Raw genomic sequence first — 22,590 nt, 5'->3', positions numbered from 1 at the left:
TTACCTGATTTCTGAATTTACACCATTCTACAGAACATCCGTATTGTTTGTTTTCAGCAATAAATATGCAAAGAAAATGTACAAGAAAATGAACTTGAGAATTGATTGCGTTTTACTTCTATAAGGAGGCAGATCTCTTCTATTTCCAGTTTTTCTGGCAATTCCTTGGATTCTGGTCTCTCAGTATTCTGTGTCTCCCCTCTCCTGAGCGCAGCCGGGATAATTGCTTTGTTTGCGACAGCGGCCGTCGTGTAATTTCTACCTATTAAAGGGGCGTTTTATCATCTATTAGGGACCACCGCCTTCCACTTTCCACTTCTCCTTTGTAAGAAGCTATTTTATTCTAATGTCTGGAATAAGAAGCCCCCTCGCTGGCCGCTCCGACAAAAATAAATAAATTAATAATAATAATAAAAAAAACCACAGCAGAATGAGATTTGCAAATGATAAATGAGGAAGTTGACTAGCTCGCTAATAAAGATTTGTCTTAATCAAGTATGATTTGTCAGAACAGGAGCGAGCTGGGGTCGGGGCACATGCAATGAATTATACAGCACTCACTGGAGGGAAGGAGGCAAGAGGCCGTATGAATATGCCGCGATTATGCATCGCTAATTTGTATTCAAAGGAGGCGTCGCATGGAGCTGGCGCGTAGGCTAAGGAGCCCGTCACCCCAAGATGGCTTTTGTACTGGCAGAAAAAGTTCAACTTTTCTTTGAGACCCTTCATGGCCGGGGTTGGCTCTAAGAGTTCAGTGGGGTCAGCGCGTGAAGACACCACGGTCACCCAGGCCCGCCGTGTGTTTTACCCACATCTGCAGAATTATAGACGTCCTCGCCGCTCCAACATTTTAATTTGCTTAATACGACACTAGAAAAACTTGTTACTGAATTTTTAACAAATTTTTTTTAAAATATCAATTTATCTGTTTAGTTTGAAAAGTTTTCTCGCAAGAAAAATGGTTAAAAATGCTCAATTCAGTACAAAAAAACCCAAAAACCTTTCCCTTACTTTAATGGAGACGGAAATAATTGACAGTTATTTATTTTATTGAATTTTTCGATATTTTAGTTTATTATTTAGTTGGGCATTGTGAGAAAAAAAGATTTGACTCTCTTTGGGGAGAATTTTAAAAGTTTAAAAAAATCCTGCTTCGAGAAAGCAACACTCGTGAGCTGAAAATTAATTTTTGGGGATTTTTATTGTGCCAGTTTTTTTTTTGTGCGTACCCATCTAATAATCTAACCCCACCGACGACAGATTATGAAAAAAAACATTTCCTACATTGCGACCAGCACCAAATTTACATGAGTGAAACCGAAGTTTGCGTAAAAATTAAAAAAAATAGAAAGCGAAATCAAAAATGTAGCTTATCTTGGAGTCAAATTTTTTAAAATGTGTCCTACTTTATTAACATTGGAACATTGACTGCACCCAGTGGAAATTCATTCCAACTTTCCTCGGAGCAACGGCGACTCACAGCGAACGGCGCCTCTACCTGGTTGTGGTGATGTACGAGCCGCAGAAAAAGATGAATAGAAGAGGAGTCATCTTACAATTTGTCTAATTTTTAGGGATTTTTTTCCTACATTAATTTGAAGATTTGTTGCGGGTTCTGTCCGGACGCGTCGGATGTTTTGCAGCGCCAAGTAATTTGTTGCGATGTAAATCCGATAAATAAAAGCTCTTCTACGGAATAAACTTTTCATGTGTTTTTTTTTTTTTTTAATGAGAGTATTTTTGCCGGGATTAGACTTTTCATGGCGGAGAAGGTTGCGGCTCGGGGGCCGCTTCGGCCTCTTATCCTGGATGCTTATTTACTGTTCGGAGTGGAAATGAGAAAATACGGAAAATCAGTTTTTCTTTATTATTATTTTTTTTTTTTTTTTCATTTTATTTTGACAATTTGTTTTTTTGAGCTAATGACGCTCCACCAAAAATATAAACTCCCGACGCCAGTGCGTTCACTCTTTCCCCACGGAATCGTATTTAAATTAGATTTGGGGGGGGATTACTTTTTCTCTGTAACTCCGGTCTGCTCGAAGACTTAACGCCGCGGTCTGTAAAACTTGAATCGACTCTTGTAAAATTCATCACGCACTCAATTATTCATCTGCGGGCGCAGATATGGTTAACCCTATCCCTGACGGCAAAACTCAGACAAGAGATTGAATCCTCAAGTGTCAAATCAGACGCTGGTTCCGGACGGCTCGCCTCAGCGTGCCCCCCCCCCTCTACCCTTGATTTTTGTGTTTGTCTTCCGAAATCAGCTGAGGTAGCGGCTATTTATCAAAGTGACACAGGTCTATTCCGAGCCGCACATCCCGGCAGTGCCGCGCTAATGGATAGGAACTAAATGGAAGCAGTCACATGGAGAAGCAGACAATGAATTAAAGGTCTGACGAGCGCCGCGGATCGGGACTGTCTACAATACACTGTGCAGTAACCAGTCAAGCCCCCCGATATGAGAACGACCCCTCCATAGCAGTGAGAATAGTCCCAACCACGGCAATGGAATTCTTCTCTGGGTATAATGTTGCAAATTGTGCAAAGGTAACAATAGAAAACTCCATCATGTATCATTCTGCCACTAGGTTAAAGACACTGCCGCTCCAGGATTGCATCAGGACCGTCACCTAGAAGCCTAGAGGGTCGAGGGTGTTTTGTTTTTTGGGGTTTTTTTCGTTTTTTTTTTTTTTTGTGGAATTTAGGAATCGACAGTCACTTTTTGTATCCGTATTGGACAATAAAGCTGCGTGACTTCCATGTAACTCTGGACTCCTTGCTGATTTACTATCCTTGATATTCTAAGCTTTAAGGGCACCTCTCCTTCTAACAAACTTTGCCGAGGTCAGTCGTGCGGTTTGTGTACGTATGGGGTAACATGTGACTCTTCTATGCAGCGATCTCTGTGATTTTGCTGTCCTCTCCATAGACTACTGTGTAATCTGTCTTTACTGCCTGGTTCCTAGCAAGATGGAATTCAAAGCAGATTAGAAAGAGGAAAGGAGGGTAAGAGCCACAATAAGTAGCAAGAGTTCCCGTATCAATGTTGAGCTATTATTTGTAGTATAATAGAGACCTGTTACCATTACATCGATACAGATAAGACAATTTTCAGGTCCTGGAGGATCATTGTGGTGTAGACTGACAATTCTGCATACCGAGGGCCGGTGATGATGGACTGCCCCTTTAAGACGGCTTCTTTCGGCTGAGTACACCTCTATCTGTCTCATCTGTCCTTGTTGAATTCTTGGTGTGGAGATTTATGACATCTGGTTTGTGGTTGTGGCTCTTATCTGCTGCTGTTTATTCTTCCTGCATTCTCCTGGGAGCGACCTGCAGGATCCCTCTATAGATAATCACAAATAATCAGCTCATCTCACACCATGTAAAGGTGCTAAACACTGCGCCCACACCCACCAGATGCCGTCTCCCTGTGTATCCAAAGCTAATTATATACATTTACTATCAGTGTAAACTGAGCACACAGTCATTGAAGACTTGACTCTACACTGAGATCTCCACTAGAAACATACATACCCAGAGCTGCACTCACTATTCTGCTGGTGCGGTCACTGTGTACATACATGACATTACTTATCCTGCACTGATCCTGAGTTACATCCTGTATTATACCCCAGAGCTGCACTCACTATTCTGCTGCTGGTGCAGTCACTGTGTACATACATGACATTACTTATCCTGTACTGATCCTGAGTTACATCCAGTATTATACCCCAGAGCTGCACTCACTATTCTGCTGCTGGTGCAGTCACTGTGTACATACATGACATTACTTATCCTGTACTGATCCTGAGCTACATCCTGTATTATACCCCAGAGCTGCACTCACTATTCTGCTGCTGGTGCAGTCACTGTGTACATACATGACATTACTTATCCTGTACTGATCCTGAGCTACATCCTGTATTATACCCCAGAGCTGCACTCACTATTCTGCTGCTGGTGCAGTCACTGTGTACATACATGACATTACTTATCCTGTACTGATCCTGAGTTACATCCTGTATTATACTCCAGAGCTGCACTCACTTTTCTGCTGTTGGTGCAGTCACTGTGTACATACATGACATTACTTATCCTGAACTGATCCTGAGTTACATCCTGTATTATACTCCAGAGCTGCACTCGCTATTCTGCTGCTGGTGCAGTCACTGTGTACATACATGACATTACTTATCCTGTACTGATCCTGAGTTACATCCTGTATTATACTCCAGAGCTGCACTCACTATTCTGCTGCTGGTGCAGTCACTGTGTACATACATGACATTACTTATCCTGTACTGATCCTGAGTTACATCCTGTATTATACTCCAGAGCTGCACTCACTATTCTGCTGCTGGTGCAGTCACTGTGTACATACATGACATTACTTATCCTGTACTGATCCTGAGTTACATCCTGTATTATACTCCAGAGCTGCACTCACTATTCTGCTGCTGGTGCAGTCACTTTGTACATACATGACATTACTTATCCTGTACTGATCCTGAGGTACATCCTGTATTATACTCCAGAGCTGCACTCACTATTCTGCTGCTGGTGCAATCACTGTGTACATACATGACATTACTTATCCTGTATTGATCCTGAGTTGCATGCTGTATAATACCCCAGAGATGCACTCACTATTCTGTTGCTGGTGCAGTCACTGTGTACATACATGGCATTACTTATCCTGTACTGATCCTGAGTTACATGCTGTATTATTCTCCAGAGCTGCACTCGCTATTTTTTATAGTCAAGGGACCATAGAGTCACAGTTTTCGAATGTTGGGTGCTGTGTTTTTCTTCATTTAATAGAATTTATAAGATCTGTCTGCCTCCTTATACTTGTTCAAAGTCACCCAATGTACAACCTGAAAAGAATTGGAGTCTCTGTTGCCGCCTCATTGATGTGCTTAGTGTTACTCCAGCGGCAGTTCTCATGGCTGCCTGCAGGGGTCACACTTCTCTCTCCATAGTCTGTCCCTGATATATAGGTTCTCTCTGAAGTTGTGCTGGGGTTGTGTGGTCCCTGGAATAATGTCTCCTGGGTGTCTTTGGGGTCCTTGTCCCTCGGTGTGCAGGACAGGGATGTGTCACATCAGACCTAACACTGCTGCGCTTTGTGCTCTGTGTAGCCAGCGTACGCTTTTGTTCCTCAAGAGATGTGAAATCATAACTTGTCCCTGGAGAGATGTGTAATTGGACTTCTGTATATGTTGTAGCAGCAGGACTGTGATATATGGGTTTATATTCCACGATTGTACTGCTTCTTGTCCTCACACTGCTGTGCTCTGTGCACTCCGCAGCCAGCATTAGATATAGGCCCTGGAGAGATGTCATCGGACTTCTGTGTATGTTGTAGCAGCAGGACTGTGATATATAGGTTTATATTCCACTATTGTACTGCTTCTTGTCCTCACACTGCTGTGCTCTGTGCACTCCACAGTCAGCATTAGATATAGGCGCTAGAGAAAGGTGTAATCAGACCTCACCCTACTGTGCTCTGTGCACTCCGCAGCCAGCATTAGATATCGGCCGTGGAGAGATGTGTTATCAGACCTCACACTGCTGTGCTCTCTGCAGGCAGTGTTCGGTATTGTCCATGAAGAGATGCGTGATCGGGACTGTGACATGTGGATTTGTCCCTACACAGCTGTGCTCTGCTTACTACAGCAGTCACACTGTGATTTTGTACCCCTGGACCTCTGCTTGCTGTAAGTGAATGTGTCTTGTTTACATCCAGGTCCAGTTTATATAATTAAGTTGTCCTAGATATTCCTGGTTTTTTTCTGTTTCTAGGAAAGCTGAGTGACCGGATACAGTTCTATATCTATAGCTTTTGGGGTTGGGACCCCTTTAAGCAGCACATTCCTCCGGCGTTGTACATAGGAGGTCTTCTAGGAATAGCTGCAGACGCTTCCAGTCTTCTAGGCTGTAATTATGTCTCCAGACCCGTCTGGACCCGCGTGACCTCCAGATTTACACCCGCACAATAATTATCGCCTTGTGTGTTCTGGAGACAAGATCCGAGAACAGCAACCTGAAAGGCCTGATAACAGAGAGAAATAGCATCAGTGACCATCTCTATTAGTGTTACAATGTATCATTATAGGGTCCCCAGAAAACAGGTCATGTATACTAATAGCAAGCTACCTTCCTGTAAAATATGTGTCACCCCCATGTCCACAGGTTGTGTCTGGTATTGCAGCTCCATCCCATTCACTTATGTATAACCAAGGCGCTATCCCAGTCACAACCTATGGTCAGGCGTGGCGCTGTTCCTGGCAGATATATACTATCCTGGACAACCCCTTTAAGTACTATAATCTATTGTTTTAGGACATCAGGTTACAAAGCCTAATATGTTTTCACTTTTTTGCAGAGCAAGTGGGTCAGAACATCCTGGAGAACCTGAGCCAGGACCGGGAGAAGATCCAGAGGGCGAGAGAGCGGGTGAGTGATCTGTACTGCGCCTCCTCTGCTCTCCGACTTTCATTTCCCACCTAAGATCCCTGCTTGCAGTCACTGACAGGCAACATGACAATCCGTCATTTAGCTTTCATGTGGAAACGGGAAGAGTAACCTATACTGACAGCAAGCAGAGCTCCTGCACCATTAATATGTAGCCTCTGTTTCTTTTCCCCTCTCACAGCTACGAGAGACGGACACCAACCTGGGGAAGAGCTCAAGGATCCTGACCGGGATGTTACGAAGGTAAGAGAGGTAGGAGCATGTTTTATTCCTTCATGTGCCGCAGCTCCTACCTTCATCACATATAGCAACAACATATACCACAGCGCTGTGAATGGTAACATTATCCAATACTAGGTATCACTCCCATCATCCCTGAGCCCAGTCTGATCTCACTATCACACACAATGTATTGCTGCCATGATCCCTGACCCCAGGAGCTCGCAATCAATTCTCCCTATGACACAATGTATAACTCGCATCATCCCTGAACCCAACAGCTCACAATCTAATCTCCCCATCATACATTGAGGCGCATTTACTAAGGGTCCACACACCGCATTTCCGTCGGGTTTCCAGACAATTTCCGATTTGCACCGCATTTAACAGGGGCTTTTGGCACAGCCGATCGGATTTTGCCGCAATCGCGCCGACTTTCATTCGACACAAATCAGGGGGCGTGGCCTTGGGACATCCCGACTGATTTGGACTAAGCGCGGGACTTAAAATTCAAATGGTGTTGCAAGACAATGCACTCACATGCACCGGGAAGAAGAAGGTGAACTCCAGCGGACGTGAGCGGGAAGCGACACATGCAGGATATCGGGCGCACAATGTTAGTGAATCACGTCGGACTTCATCTTCGTCGGACAACGCACCCAGGAACGCACAATACAATCTCCATCAATGCATCATGTATCCATCCCATCATCCCTGATCCCAGGAGCTCACAATCTAATCTCCCTATCCGGACTGTTCGACGAGGATGAAGTCTGCCGCGATTCACTAAGCTCATGCGCCCGATATCCTGTATCTGTCTCTTTCCCGCTCAGGTCCACCAGAGTTCACCTTCTTCTTCCTAGTGAGTGTAAGTGCTTGGCTTCTGACACGCGTGAAAGCCGGCACAATTGCGACATAATCCGATCGCGTGCAACACAATCCCCGACGCGGTCCCCGAAAAGACGGGAAACGCAACGAAAATGTGGCCGCAGGACCCTTAGTAAATAAGCCCCAATATATCACTTCTATCATCCCTCACAATCTAACGTCTGCATTACATACACAGTGTTTCAATCCATCTATTGCTGGTCACGTTTTCACTTGATACAAACAATTCATCCGAATAACTTTTTATGAAACCTGTACAGTTGCGTGCAGTCCCTGGTACCTGCAGGGGTTAAGTGTGGGGTCCCTGCAGCCCCCCGGTTCTGCACTGATTAGGAGTAATATGAGAGTGACACCAGGAGGGAGCGGCGACGCTGCGGAGCGTGCAGACAATCAGGGGGCGGCGGCCGCACTGTCACATCTCATTATAGGAGCCTCCTGCTTCACGCCAGAAAATCATTCATCATTTTTAGGGGCAAAAAAACCCACAAATGGTTATTTAAATAATATCATATTAATGTTAAAGTTCACTTGTCACTTAGCGCCGGCGAGTAATCAGACGTAACATTTCCAGAGCGCGAACAGAACAAAATCAGGATTTATGGCTTTATTTGTCCCTCTACATTCACCTGATCTTTCTGCTTGATGTCCCCCATATCCTCCGCTGCAGACCCCCGGGGGGCACAACCCCACACTGCAGCATCTTCTCCATTGTCTCATACCAGAACAGCCAGAAACTTCATCATATAAACAGTATTATAGTAGTTATATTCTTGTACATAGGGGGCAGTATTATAGTAGTTATATTCTTGTACATAGGGGGCAGTATTATAGTAGTTATATTCTTGTACATAGGGGGCAGTATTATAGTAGTAATATTCTTGTACATAGGGGCAGTATTATAGTAGTAATATTCTTGTACATAGGGGGCAGTATTATAGTTGTTATATTCTTGTACATAGGGGTAGTATTATAGTAGTTATATTCTTGTACATAGGGGGCAGTATTATAGTAGTTATATTCTTGTACATAGGGGGCAGTATTATAGTAGTTATATTCCTGTACATAGGGGGCAGTATTATAGTAGTTATATTCTTGTACATAGGGGGCAGTATTATAGTAGTTATATTCTGTACATAGGGGGCAGCATTATAGTAGTTATATTCTTGTACATAGGGGGCAGTATTATAGTAGTTATATTCCTGTGCATAGGGGGCAGTATTATAGTAGTTATATTCTGTACATAGGGGGCAGTATTATAGTAGTTATATTCTTGTACATAGAGGGCAGTATTATAGTAGTTATATTCCTGTACATAGGGGGCAGTATAATAGTAGTTATATTCTTGTACATAGGGGGCAGTATTATAGTAGTTATATTCTTGTACATAGGGGGCAGTATTATAGTAGTTATATTCTTGTACATAGGGGGCAGTATTATAGTAGTTATATTCTTGAACATAGGGGGCAGTATTATAGTAGTTTTCTTGTACATAGAGGGCAGTATTATAGTAGTTATATTCTTGTACATAGAGAGCAGTATTATAGTAGTTATATTCTTGTACATAGGGGGCAGTATTATAGTAGTTATATTCTTGTACATAGGGAGCAGTATTATAGTAGTTATATTCTTGTACATAGGGGGCAGTATTATAGTAGTTATATTCTTGTACATAGGGGGCAGTATTATAGTAGTTATATTCTTGTACATAGGGGGCAGTATTATAGTAGTTATATTCTTGTACATAGGGGGCAGTATTATAGTAGTTATATTCTTGTACATAGGGGGCAGTATTATAGTAGTTATATTCCTGTACATAGGGGGCAGTATTATAGTAGTTATATTCTTGTACATAGGAGGCAGTATTATAATAGTTATATTCTTGTACATAGGGGGCAGTATTATAGTAGTTATATTCTTGTACATAGAGGGCAGTATTATAGTAGTTCTATTCTTGTACATAGGAGGCAGTATTATAATAGTTATATTCTTGTACATAGGGGGCAGTATTATAGTAGTTATATTCTTGTACATAGGGGGGCAGTATTATAGTAGTTGTATTCTTGTACATAGGGGACAGTATTATAGTAGTTATATTCTTGTACATGGGGGGCAGTATTATAGTAGTTATATTCTTGTACATAGGGGGCAGTATTATAGTAGTTATATTCTTGTACATAGGGGGCAGTATTATAGTAGTTATATTCTTGTACATAGGGGGCAGTATTATAGTAGTTATATTCCTGTACATAGGGGGCAGTATTATAGTAGTTATATTCTTGTACATAGGGGGCAGTATTATAGTAGTTGTATTCTTGTACATAGGGGACAGTATTATAGTAGTTATATTCTTGTACATGGGGGGCAGTATTATAGTAGTTATATTCTTGTACATAGGGGGCAGTATTAGTTATATTTCCGTGTCCTGGTTTGGTATATTTGGTGGTTATGTGGTTCATCTTCCTAGCACTCGGTTGCGCTCTCTCTCCTCTCCCCAGAACTTGGTGACTAATATTTACGGAGATCTTTATGATAAGCTCAGAAATACTTCAGTTCTGAACATCTTGGCCTCATCCCATTTTTCGTTCACCTGTTTATTTCCTCTTTTATTTGTTCACTTTCAGTAAAACCTGCCGAACCCTTCCTCTTACGTCTCCTCTGAATAGACGGATCGGGAGGTTTTTTTCCCTCCTAAAAGCTTTTTTTTTTTTTGAGTCTTTTGGAAAGTGTTTATTTGTAGAGTGCGGGAATGAAAAAAACCAAAGTAACCGCGGTCCGCGCTGCGCTCTCTGTATCTATACAAAGGGCTTCTTATGGTGGGGAGGGGTCACCCGGGGGGCAGGGTGTGGGGCTGAAGGGGTTAATGGGACAGCGCCCCGCTGTATTGTGGTAATGGATACTTCAACGCACAACAAGCGAAATCTCTGCGGTCTAAGATTTCATGAAAACAAGATAATTAAGTCAGCCCACAATCAAGCGTTAAAGGGGCGGTGGGACTGCAGGAATCCAGGCGACTCGGCCTCCCCTCCAGATACGTTACATGGATTTTATTAAAAAAGCGCTGAGGCTTCATAATAGACAAACATCTGGAAGGGGCGATCCATTGTCAGTCATCCCACAGGGGACGCAAGGCGCTGCACCGTATATTGCACAAGAATTTCTCTTCAAACTTGTAAAACTTTATAAAAAGTTTGGATCCCGAGAGGTCGAATGGCGCTAAAATCTTCATTACATCATAAAGGGCGGGGGACACTAATCCTCTAGTACAGGGGTCGGGAACCTATGGCTCGCGAGCCAGATATGGCTCTTTTGATGGCCGCATCTGGCTCGCAGCCGGGGCTCCTATCCAGGGGCTTAACTACAGCTGCAGCAACTGCTAATATGCCTGCCAAGACCAGGCTGTTGTGCCCCCGGCTGTAGTTATGCCCCTGGATGTATTCGGCAGAGCAGCGCAGGGTCCGCGTGGTTAATTCGGGGGCGGCGCCTCCCTCTCCTTCCCTGCAGCAGTCTCCTCCGTGTGTGAGAGGGAGGGGAGGAGACTGTCTGCCTGCAGCCAATCCCGGGGCTGGATGTAGCAGCGCGGGAGATTCATACAGGAGACCAGAGAGCTGCACACTCCGGAGACATGAAGGAGAAGGAGTCAGCAGCCCGGAATCAGCCAGAGCTAAGTGCTCCCTCCCCCCAGTGTCTCCTCACACTCTGCCTTAACCCCTTGGTGTCCTGTGTGCAGGAGCAGCTAAGAAGCTCCTAAGTGTCCCTTACAGACCCATCTGCATCATCCCCTCATATCTTCCCCCACCACTGCATTTCTACATTAATGTGAGGTTATGCAGCAGCTTAGACACGTTGGCGTCTGTATAGGGATGTTCTGCAACAGTTGGCTCGTGTATGGGGATGTTCTGCAACAGTTGGCTCGTGTATGGGGATGTTCTGCATTGGTTGGCGTCTGTATAGGGAAGTTCTGCTGCGGTTGGCGTCTGTATAGGGAAGTTCTGCTGCGGTTGGCGTCTGTATAGGGAAGTTCTGCTGCGGTTGGCGTCTGTATAGGGAAGTTCTGCTGCGGTTGGCGTCTGTATAGGGATGTTCTGCAGCGGTTGGCGTCTGTATAGGGATGTTCTGCATTGGTTGGCATCTGTATAGGGATGTTCTGCAGCGGTTGGCATCTGTATAGGGATGTTCTGCATTGGTTGGCATCTGTATAGGGATGTTCTGCAACAGTTGGCTCGTGTATGGGGATGTTCTGCATTGGTTGGCGTCTGTATAGGGAAGTTCTGCTGCGGTTGGCATCTGTATAGGGATGTTCTGCATTGGTTGGCATCTGTATAGGGATGTTCTGCAACAGTTGGCTCGTGTATGGGGATGTTCTGCATTGGTTGGCGTCTGTATAGGGAAGTTCTGCAGCGGTTGGCGTCTGTATAATGATGTTCTGCATTGGTTGGCGTCTGTATAGGGATGTTCTGCATTGGTTGGCTAATGTATGGGGATGTTCTGTAGCGGTTGGCGTCTGTATAAGGATGTTCTGCATTGGTTGGCGTCTGTATAGGGATGTTCTGCATTGGTTGGCGTCTGTATAGGGATGTTCTGCATTGGTTGGCGTCTGTATAGGGATGTTCTGCATTGGTTGGCGTCTGTATAGGGATGTTCTGCATTGGTTGGCGTCTGTATAGGGATGTTCTGCATTGGTTGGCGTCTGTATAGGGATGTTCTGCATTGGTTGGCGTCTGTATAGGGATGTTCTGCATTGGTTGGCGTCTGTATAGGGATGTTCTGTAGCGGTTGGCGTCTGTATAGGGATGTTCTGCTGCGGTTGGCGTCTGTATAGGGATGTTCTGCATTGGTTGGCGTCTGTATAGGGATGTTCTGTAGCGGCTGTCGTCTGTATGGGGATGTTCTGCTGCGGTTGGCGTCTGTATAGGGATGTTCTGCATTGGTTGGCGTCTGTATAGGGATGTTCTGTAGCGGTTGGCGTCTGTATAGGGATGTTCTGTAGCGGTTGGCGTCTGTATAGGGATGTTCTGTAGCGGTTGGCGTCTGTATAGGGATGTTCTGTAGCGGTTGGCGTCTGTATAGGGATGTTCTGTAGCGGTTGGCGTCTGTATAATGATGTTCTGCATTGGTTGGCATCTGTATAATGATGTTCTGCAGCGGTTGGCGTCTGTATAATGATGTTCTGCAGCGGTTGGCGTCTGTATAGGGATGTTCTGCATTGGTTGGCGTCTGTATAGGGATGTTCTGCATTGGTTGGCGTCTGTATAGGGATGTTCTGCATTGGTTGGCGTCTGTATAGGGATGTTCTGCATTGGTTGGCGTCTGTATGGGGATGTTCTGCATTGGTTGGCGTCTGTATAGGGATGTTCTGCATTGGTTGGCGTCTGTATAGGGATGTTCTGCAGCGGTTGGCGTCTGTATAGGGATGTTCTGCATTGGTTGGCGTCTGTATAGGGATGTTCTGCATTGGTTGGCGTCTGTATAGGGATGTTCTGCATTGGTTGGCTCGTGTATGGGGATGTTCTGCATTGGTTGGCGTCTGTATAGGGATGTTCTGCATTGGTTGGCGTCTGTATAGGGATGTTCTGCAGCGGTTGGCGTCTGTATAGGGAAGTTCTGCAGCGGTTGGCGTCTGTATGGGGATGTTCTGCAGCGGCTGTCGTCTGTATGGGGATGTTCTGCAGCGGCTGTCGTCTGTATAGGGATGTTCTGCTGCGGTTGGCGTCTGTATAGGGATGTTCTGCAGCGGCTGTCGTCTGTATAGGGATGTTCTGCAGCGGTTGGCGTCTGTATAGGGATGTTCTGCAGCGGTTGGCGTCTGTATAGGGATGTTCTGCAGCGGTTGGCGTCTGTATAGGGATGTTCTGCTGCAGTTGGCGTCTGTATAGGGATGTTCTGCAGCGGCTGTTGTCTGTGTGGGGATGTTCTGCAGCGGTTGGCGTCTGTATAGGGATGTTCTGCAGCGGTTGGCGTCTGTATGGGGATGTTCTGCATTGGTTGGCGTCTGTATGGGGATGTTCTGCATTGGTTGGCGTCTGTATGGGGATGTTCTGCAGCGGTTGGCGTCTGTATGGGGATGTTCTGCAGCGGTTGGCTCATGTATAGGGACAAGCTCGAATGTAAATTATCTATTTTTTATTTTACAGGGAATTACAATTGTTTTGGTCCAGTGGGAGCTTAGTACGGGAGGGGGGGGGGGGGACACTCCTTGCTGTACTAATGACTGCTGGAGCCATTGTCCCTTTAAGCATATTGTATGGCTCTCGCAGAATTATATTTTAAAATATGTGGCGCTTATGGCTCTCTCAGCCAAAAAGGTTCCTGACCCCTGCTCTAGTAGAACAAACACTATCCCAGATTTCACCTCCATTTGTGTTTTATTTTATCTCTGCTCTCAGAAAAGCTGGGTTATCGATCGCGTATGTAATTACTGGATGTCGTCTTAGTGTTCTGAATCTCAAAACTTTGTGACCATATTCAGGATTCGGGATTCTCACTTATTGCTGAAGTTGTGGATTCTGTTTCTCTGAATGTTTCTGTGCCCCACCTGCACCTTTCATCAGGGGCAATATTTTGGATGTGGAGGACAATGGCCTCGATGACACAAGCTTTCAGGACTGTTGTAATGGGGGCTGCGATTATTGGTGTTGTCCATCAACACACGGGGCTTGTTTTGTGTTACAGTATAGTCGTTTAATAACTGGTGCGGCGATGGCATAGGAGCAAGCTAGAAGAGATTACAGCCTAAAGCAAGAGGAATAGTAGTGAGTTCAGCTGTGGAGTATAATACAGGATGTAACTCAGGATCAGTACAGGATAAGTAATGTCATGTATGTACACAGTGACTGCACCAGCAGCAGAATAGTGAGTGCAGCTCTGGGGTATAATACAGGATGTAACTCAGGATCAGTACAGGATAAGTAATGTCATGTATGTACACAGTGACTGCACCAGCAGCAGAATAGTGAGTGCAGCTCTGGGGTATAATACAGGATGTAACTCAGGATCAGTTCAGGATAGGTAATGGCATGTATGTACACAGTGACTGCACCAGCAGAATAGTGAGTGCAGCTCTGGGGTATAATACAGGATGTAACTCAGGATCAGTACAGGATAAGTAATGTCATGTATGTACACAGTTGACTGCACCATCAGAAGAATAGTGAGTGCAGCTCTGGAGCATAATACAGGATGTAACACAGGATCAGTACAGGATAAGTAATGTCATGTATGTACACAGTGACTGCACCAGCAGAATAGTGAGTGCAGCTCTGGAGTATAATACAGGATGTAACTCAGGATCAGTACAGGATAAGTAATGTCATGTATGTACACAGTGACTGCACCAGCAGAATAGTGAGTGCAGCTCTGAAGTATAATACAGGATGTAACTCAGGATCAGTACAGGATAAGTAATGTCATGTATGTACACAGTGACTGCACCAGCAGCAGAATAGTGAGTGCAGCTCTGGGGTATAATACAGGATTTAACTCAGGATCAGTACAGGGTAGGTAATGGCATGTATGTACACAGTGACTGCACCAGCAGAATAGTGAGTGCAGCTCTGGGGTATAATACAGGATGTAACTCAGGATCAGTACAGGATAAGTAATGTCATGTATGTACACAGTGACTGCACCAGCAGCAAAATAGTGAGTGCAGCTCTGCAGTATAATACAGGATGTAACTCAGGATCAGTACAGGATAAGTAATGTCATGTATGTACACAGTGACTGCACCAGCAGAATAGTGAGTGCAGCTCTGGAGTATAATACAGGATGTAACTCAGGATCAGTACAGGATAAGTAATGTCATGTATGTACACAGTGACTGCACCAGCAGCAGAATAGTGAGTGCAGCTCTGGGGTATAATACAGGATTTAACTCAGGATCAGTACAGGATAGGTAATGGCATGTATGTACACAGTGACTGCACCAGCAGAATAGTGAGTGCAGCTCTGGGGTATAATACAGGATGTAACTCAGGATCAGTACAGGATAAGTAATGTCATGTATGTACACAGTGACTGCACCAGCAGCAAAATAGTGAGTGCAGCTCTGCAGTATAATACAGGATGTAACTCAGGATCAGTACAGGATAAGTAATGTCATGTATGTACACAGTGACTGCACTAGCAGCAGAATAGTGAGTACAGCTCTGGGGTATAATATAGGATGTAACACAGGATCAGTACAGGATAAGTAATGTCATGTATGTACACAGTGACTGCACCAGCAGCAGAATAGTGAGTGCAGCTCTGGAGTATAATACAGGATGTAACTCAGTATCAGTACAGTGTAACACAAGGATATATTTAGATGTTTGGTCCTTTGCATCTTGTTGTTACCTCTATAGTACACATGCTTTATATTTAATGGGGTCCTTGAATTTTGTGTTGAGTGGGTCAGCTGTGGCTTTTAACCCCTTGTTTCCCAGGCAGCCTTTGTATCTGTAGTTCACCTGTTGCCACTCCACCATAGTGGGACACAATGAGAAGCGTGTGCCCATTGATGTGGATGGAGGCGTCTCCTGGGCACACACATGGCACATGCTGCTGCTTGGTTTCTTGCTATCTCTTGTGCCGCAGGATTGCACTGAGCGGCTGCTCTTCTCCTTGTAGTGCAGGTGGCCGGTCTGCGATCCTGACACAAAGATCTGAAGTCACCAGCGTTCGCAGAGTCTTTAAAAGGACATTCAAAGAAACAAGGCCGGTCTTATCTCCGCAGATTAGAAAGAGTGATGGGCACCCGGTACCAGGAGCACAAGACAAAGGGGGCAGGCAAAGAGCAACGACTTGATGCCTCCACGGGGGGTGGTCGCAGAACTCGTCTCCTCTGGTACCATGATGCTCTGTAATACATCCCTGTATGAATGAAGCGCTTATCAGATGGGCACACAGATGGCTCAGGATGCCAGGGACACCAATACATTGTAGAACAGCAGACTGCCTGCAGGGGGCACTACAAATATCACTGAAGCACTGTGCGTTTCATCATCTAGACATCATAGGAGAGTGGTGTCTAGAGGCAGGGGCTCATGAGAAACTTGCAGATTTGTGGCTATTTTTGAAGTTTTTCTGAGGAAAACATCTGGCTTATGTCAGTGACACCCGGAATGTCACCCTGCAACCTCAGCAGTCACACAACGACCTGTACATCGGCCCTGGGCAGGGAAAGAACCTCTAATTACTCTGGATCACATGTTATCTCCTAGTGCCATGCAGAGTCTATGACTTAAAGGACTTGTCCATAATTTAAATTACGTAGCTCATTTTCTCCCAAAAGCAAGTTTCTGATAGGACAGTAGAATCTTACAAAGCGGGGCATGATGGAGTAGAGACATTGGAGGCGGGGCATGACAGATGAGTAGAGTACGGGAGGCCGGGCATGAGTGAGGAGTATAGAATGGGAGGCGGGGGCATGGCGGAGTAGAGACATGGGAGGCAGGACACGACAGAAGAGTAGAAACACCAGAGGGGGAGTTAGACTGAGGAGTAGAGACATTGGAAGCGGGGCACGACAGAGGAGTAGAGTACAGGAGGCAGGGCATGACCGAGTTGTATAGTACGGGAGGCGGGGCATGACGGAGTAGAGACATGGGAGGCGGAGCATGACAGAGGAGTAGAAACCCCAGAGGGGGAGGAAGACTGGGGAGTAGAGACTTGGGAGGCGGGTTACAACAGAGGAGTAGGGGCAGGACACAGGTGAGCAGGGGCAGAACTCTAAGAAGAAGGAAATAACATAGAAGCGGCACATAGTTATAGTTTGGTTTCCTCTCATGTAGTAGTGATGGATCTGGGCCCTTGATGCCCTAGTGACCCCTGCGCTCCTAGTACTGATGTAGGATAGGGACTCCTAATCTTATGAAGAGTAAAGTAAGCCTCCCTGACTGTACCTGGAAGCCCCCAACTGACCTGCAGACCCCACGACCTCTGCTTACACACTGACCCCGGCTACAGAAGCCTCACCCTGTAGATGTCACATTACACAAACAAGCTTGGAGCCGTGGAGGTGCTAAGTGGTCTCATTATCTCATTACCCCCCCAGATGGTGATGGATGAGCCGGGGTGACGCGCTGATCCCCGCTCCGCAGCCCCGGCCTCCATTAATGCACTTATTTGTAAACTGTTTATGTGATGTTTGTCCTCAGGATGTTTCAGGACCACTTTATCCCCACGCGTTTCATGGAGTCAGTTTACCTGTGGCTTTTCTCTGTGGGGGTCAACCATAACATCAGCAGTGGGTGTTTGTGTTACGCTGCTTGTTAAAATAAAGAGATTGGGAGTAATAATCTGCTCAGCACTGATAACCTCTGCCACCCCCCCAAATAGCCCCAGCACGGGTATTATCCTGGAGACGGGGTCTCCAGGTGCTAAGTGCACTCAAGTTTCACGTTATTATTTTGTTCTGTGCAGGCATCACATTTTACCCTAAAAAGTCCTTCAGCTCCTAATTCACCCCATAAGTACGACCCAGCATTATGTATGAGACCTTATAAGCTATCCGGACAGCATAGTGAGTGCAGCTCTGGGGTATAATAAAGGATGTAACCACCAGGATCAGTAATGTCATGTATGTACACAGTGACTGCACCAGCAGCAGAATAGTGAGTGCAGCTCTGATGTATAATACAGGATGTAACTCAGGATCAGTACAAGATAAGTAATGTCATGTATGCACACAGTGACTGCACCAGCAGCAGAATAGTGAGTGCAGCTCTGGAGTATAATACAGGATGTAACTCAGGATCAGTACAGGATAAGTAATGTCATGTATGTACACAGTGACTGCACCACCAGCAGAATAGTGAGTGCAGCTCTGGAGTATATTACAGGATGTAACTGAGGATCAGTACAGGATAAGTAATGTCATGTATGTACACAGTGACTGCACCACCAGCAGAATAGTGAGTGCAGCTCTGGAGTATAATACAGGATGTAACTCAGGATCAGTACAGGATAAGTAATGTCATGTATGTACACAGTGACTGCACCAGCAGAATAGTGAGTGCAGCTCTGGAGTATAATACAGGATGTAACTCAGGATCAGTACAGGATAAGTAATGTCATGTATGTACACAGTGACTGCACCAGCAGTAGAATAGTGAGTGCAGCTCTAGAGTATAATGCAGGATGTAACTCAGGATCAGTACAGGATAAGTAATGTCATGTATGTACACAGTGACTGCACCAGCAGAATAGTGAGTGCAGCTCTGCGGTATAATACAGGATGTAACTCAGGATCAGTACAGGATAAGTAATGTCATGTATGTACACAGTGACTGCACCAGCAGAATAGTGAGTGCAGCTCTGCGGTATAATACAGGATGTAACTCAGGATCAGTACAGGATAAGTAATGTCATGTATGTACACAGTGACTGCACCAGCAGCAGAATAGTGAGTGCATCTCTGGAGTATAATACAGGATGTAACTCAGGATCAGTCCAGGATAAGTAATGGCATGTATGTACACAGTGACTGCACCAGCAGCAGAATAGTGAGTGCATCTCTGGAGTATAATACAGGATGTAACTCAGGATCAGTACAGGATAAGTAATGTCATGTATGTACACAGTGACTGCACCAGCAGCAGAATAGTGAGTGCAGCTCTGGAGTATAATACGGGATGTAACTCAGGGTCAGTACAGGATAAGTAATGTCATGTATGTACACAGTGACTGCACCAGCAGCAGAATAGTGAGTGCAGCTCTGAGGTATAATACAGGATGTAACTCAGGGTCAGTACAGGATAAGTAATGTCATGTATGTACACAGTGACTGCACCAGCAGCAGAATAGTGAGTGCCGTTCTGGAGTATAGTACAGGATGTATTCACTAGATTTAACAATTGGACCAAGCTGTGACTAGGTTAATTTCAAAATGCCATTAGGCAAGTGAAATTGGTGAGCTATATTAGTGAAATATTACAATTATCAGGGTGGGGGATGGAGTGATATTATTTCTAGGTGTATACATTAGACCTGTCACTCCATGATATATCATGTTAGGGACGGGAGGGGGTCCGCTTCTGGCAATAACCCCTGGTAGTGATATGATAAGACTTTAACCATATGTCCGTATGATAGCTCTGGCTTCTGACTTGTGAGTTTCTAGTTATAGTCGACCTTGGGGTACAATCAGCTGACTGCCAGACCAACCACAAAGGTACCCTCCTTTTCTTCTGATGGTTGTACAGTTTTAACTAACTAGTTGGTTTCTGGCTTCATTCATGAGCCACTAGCTGAGTCTCCCCACTCCACTGCAATACTATAATACTCTGATATCTGCCTATCCAGGTCCTTTATCTTTTCCAACACCTACCCCTTACTACCTGTCTTAATAATCTATCATTTGCCCCCTCAGACATGTCCTCGGGGGCATCGGTGCACATACTGCCAAAGCAGAATAGTGAGTGCAGCTCTGCTTCTGTATATGAAGTTGTTACCTCTCGCTTGTACCTTGCAGTGGCAGGAGATGACTTTATGTTATGACCGTGTATTCGCTCCCCATCTTCCAGGTCTGATAACATCCTTCATACACACTTGTTCGGGGGCTGGCGTCCTCCCCAAATACACGTACAAGTCTCTCCCCGGAGCGGCCTCCAGCCGGAGCGCAGCTGATAATATTCTGGTTTTGTGGAGTGAAGGATATTTGGTGTTTTCTTTCAGGCGGAGAATTGTTTGCGGCGCGGAGATTTCCCGGCTGAACATTGTTCGTATTCTCATTATAATGAAGGTATTAGCGGTGAATTACACATTAACAGCGGCTCACGCCTTATCAGACGCCTGGAGAATGGAGATTTCCTCATGCGAGGGTCGCCCCATTGTACCCGCTCCGCTCCCAGGAGGCCTCATATTATACGAATTTACATAAATAGACTCCAAATTGTATTTAAGATCCTTCTCAGATTCCAGCTTAAAGGGGCGTCCATTGTGGCCTCAGGTTGGAATGTGACCGAATTGGCATGCTTCTATTGCCAAGCAGTCCTTAAAGGGATGGTCCATCCACGCAACCATCTATAATAACACATGCTAAAAATTGATTCTTCTATAAAAGTTAATGAACCGTTGCAGGACTGTGTAATATGGATTCGTATAGCGGGATTGTTGTGCTCTCAGCAGCCAGTGTCATGTAATGTCCCTGGAAAAGTGTGTGATGACGTCACTTTCCATAGCACCGCATACTGCCCAGTGTGCCAGGCTTCATGCACGAGCCCAATATGAATGTGTATTTGGGGAGTTATATCCCAAGCACATCCCCAGATCTTTGTGTGACCAGTGTATAGCCCCGGCCTGATATTAGGAGCTGCAGATTAATGCTCTCCATATGAGCAGGATCCTGGAACGCCGGAGCGGAGGACGAGCCATATTATTTATCGGCCTCTCAGTCTCTGACGGATAAATCACTTTCTGGATTGTGTGAAAACACCTGTTTCTGTCCTCAGGGAAATCTTGTAAAACTTGCTGTGTCTTGGCAGATTCCTCTACGAACATGTCTGACCTTCCCACTTTTTGCTATGTTCCATGGCCTCCTCCATCACTGCTTGATCCATCGCCACCCCATCCATGGCTTCCCACATCGCTGCCCCCTCCATCCCCATTTCATTCATTTCCACCATCATCTCTGCTCAATCTATGAACACCTCCATGGCCACTACATCCATGTCTAAATCCATTGCCGGCCCATCCATGGCCTCCCCCCATCGCCGGCCCATCCATGGCCTCCCCCCATCGCCGGCCCATCCATGGCCTCCCCCCATCGCCGGCCCATCCATGGCCTCCCCCCATCGCCGGCCCATCCATGGCCTCCCCCCATCGCCGGCCCATCCATGGCCTCCCCCCATCGCCGGCCCATCCATGGCCTCCCCCCATCGCCGGCCCATCCATGGCCTCCCACCATCGCCGGCCCATCCATGGCCTCCCCCCATCGCCGGCCCATCCATGGCCTCCCCCCATCGCCGGCCCATCCATGGCCTCCCCCCATCGCCGGCCCATCCATGGCCTCCCCCCATCGCCGGCCCATCCATGGCCTCCCCCCATCGCCCGGCCCATCCATGGCCTCCCCCCATCGCCGGCCCATCCATGGCCTCCCCCCATCGCCGGCCCATCCATGGCCTCCCCCCATCCCCACTTCATTCATTGCCACCTTCATTACTGCTCAATCCATGAACATCTCCACATCCACCACATTCATGGTCTCCTCCACCACTATTCTATCCATGCCTCCTCAATCGCTATGGCCTCCTCCATTGGCACAACATTGGCCTGATTTATGCCGCTCTCCATCGCTACTACATCGATGTACTTCCCAATCGCCAGCAACATCCATCATTTCCTCCATAGCTGCTCCTTCAATGGTTTCCTCCATCGTCAATCATCCTGCACTACCGGAGGTTATCCCATATTGTCTTTCAAGATCTCTGCTTGCCTTCAGTGAATGGGAACAATCATTGTGTGCAACAGGAAATTTAGCCATAATGATTTTCAAAATCTCTGCTTGCTGTCACTTAGTAGAATGCTTGGATATACAGGTCATGGACACATAAGGCAGAGCTCTTATGGCTACAATGTATCTATAAAATGCCGGCTATCCTTATGATAAGTGGTGGTCCCTGCAGTCGGACCCCCACGGTCAGCATCCTCTGTTCAGAGGATTACATGTAATCTTGGTACAACTTCTTTAGTACTTCTGGTCAGCGAGTTGTCCATGCTGTTGACTGTATTTTTATCTCCACACAAAGCAAACAGCGCCCCAGATGTCCACAGGTTGTGTGTGGTATTACCAAACCGTTCACTTCCATAGAGCTAAGCTGCAATGCCAGACCCAGCCTGTGGACAGGTGTGGCGCTGCTTTTGGCTCTTGTAATAAGGATTGAGGTTTGGCATACAGGTCCTAGTGCCCTCCATTGATGCCCCCATTGTCACATGACCTCATTGTTCCCTATTTTTTGTTGTTGTTGTGTTTTCTTTTGGTTCTTTTCCTTTGGTTTTCTTAGAAAATCTCTTGTGGTT

The 22,590-nt window shown here is 45.8% G+C and overlaps 1 protein-coding gene across 4 annotated transcripts in view; it reads left to right on the top strand.

The window, feature by feature from the left end:
- Nucleotides 1–22,590, top strand: part of VTI1A (vesicle transport through interaction with t-SNAREs 1A) — a 226,960-nt gene that overhangs the window by 164,833 nt on the left and 39,537 nt on the right. For 2 of the 4 annotated variants that reach the window (XM_072129290.1, XM_072129291.1), the window contains 2 exons: nt 6,398–6,468; nt 6,668–6,738. In XM_072129290.1, coding sequence (XP_071985391.1) covers nt 6,398–6,468; nt 6,668–6,733 — 137 coding nt within the window. In that variant the 3' untranslated portion in view covers nt 6,734–6,738. The remainder of the gene's footprint in view (nt 1–6,397; nt 6,469–6,667; nt 6,739–22,590) is intronic. The other 2 variants (XM_072129288.1, XM_072129289.1) reach the window with 1 other exon arrangement.

Source organism: Engystomops pustulosus, chromosome 11 (genome assembly GCF_040894005.1).
Source record: "Engystomops pustulosus chromosome 11, aEngPut4.maternal, whole genome shotgun sequence".
NCBI classification, from domain to species: Eukaryota; Metazoa; Chordata; class Amphibia; order Anura; family Leptodactylidae; genus Engystomops; species Engystomops pustulosus.
Note: the sequence above shows the minus strand (reverse complement) of the source record. Positions and strands in the feature narration are given on the sequence as shown.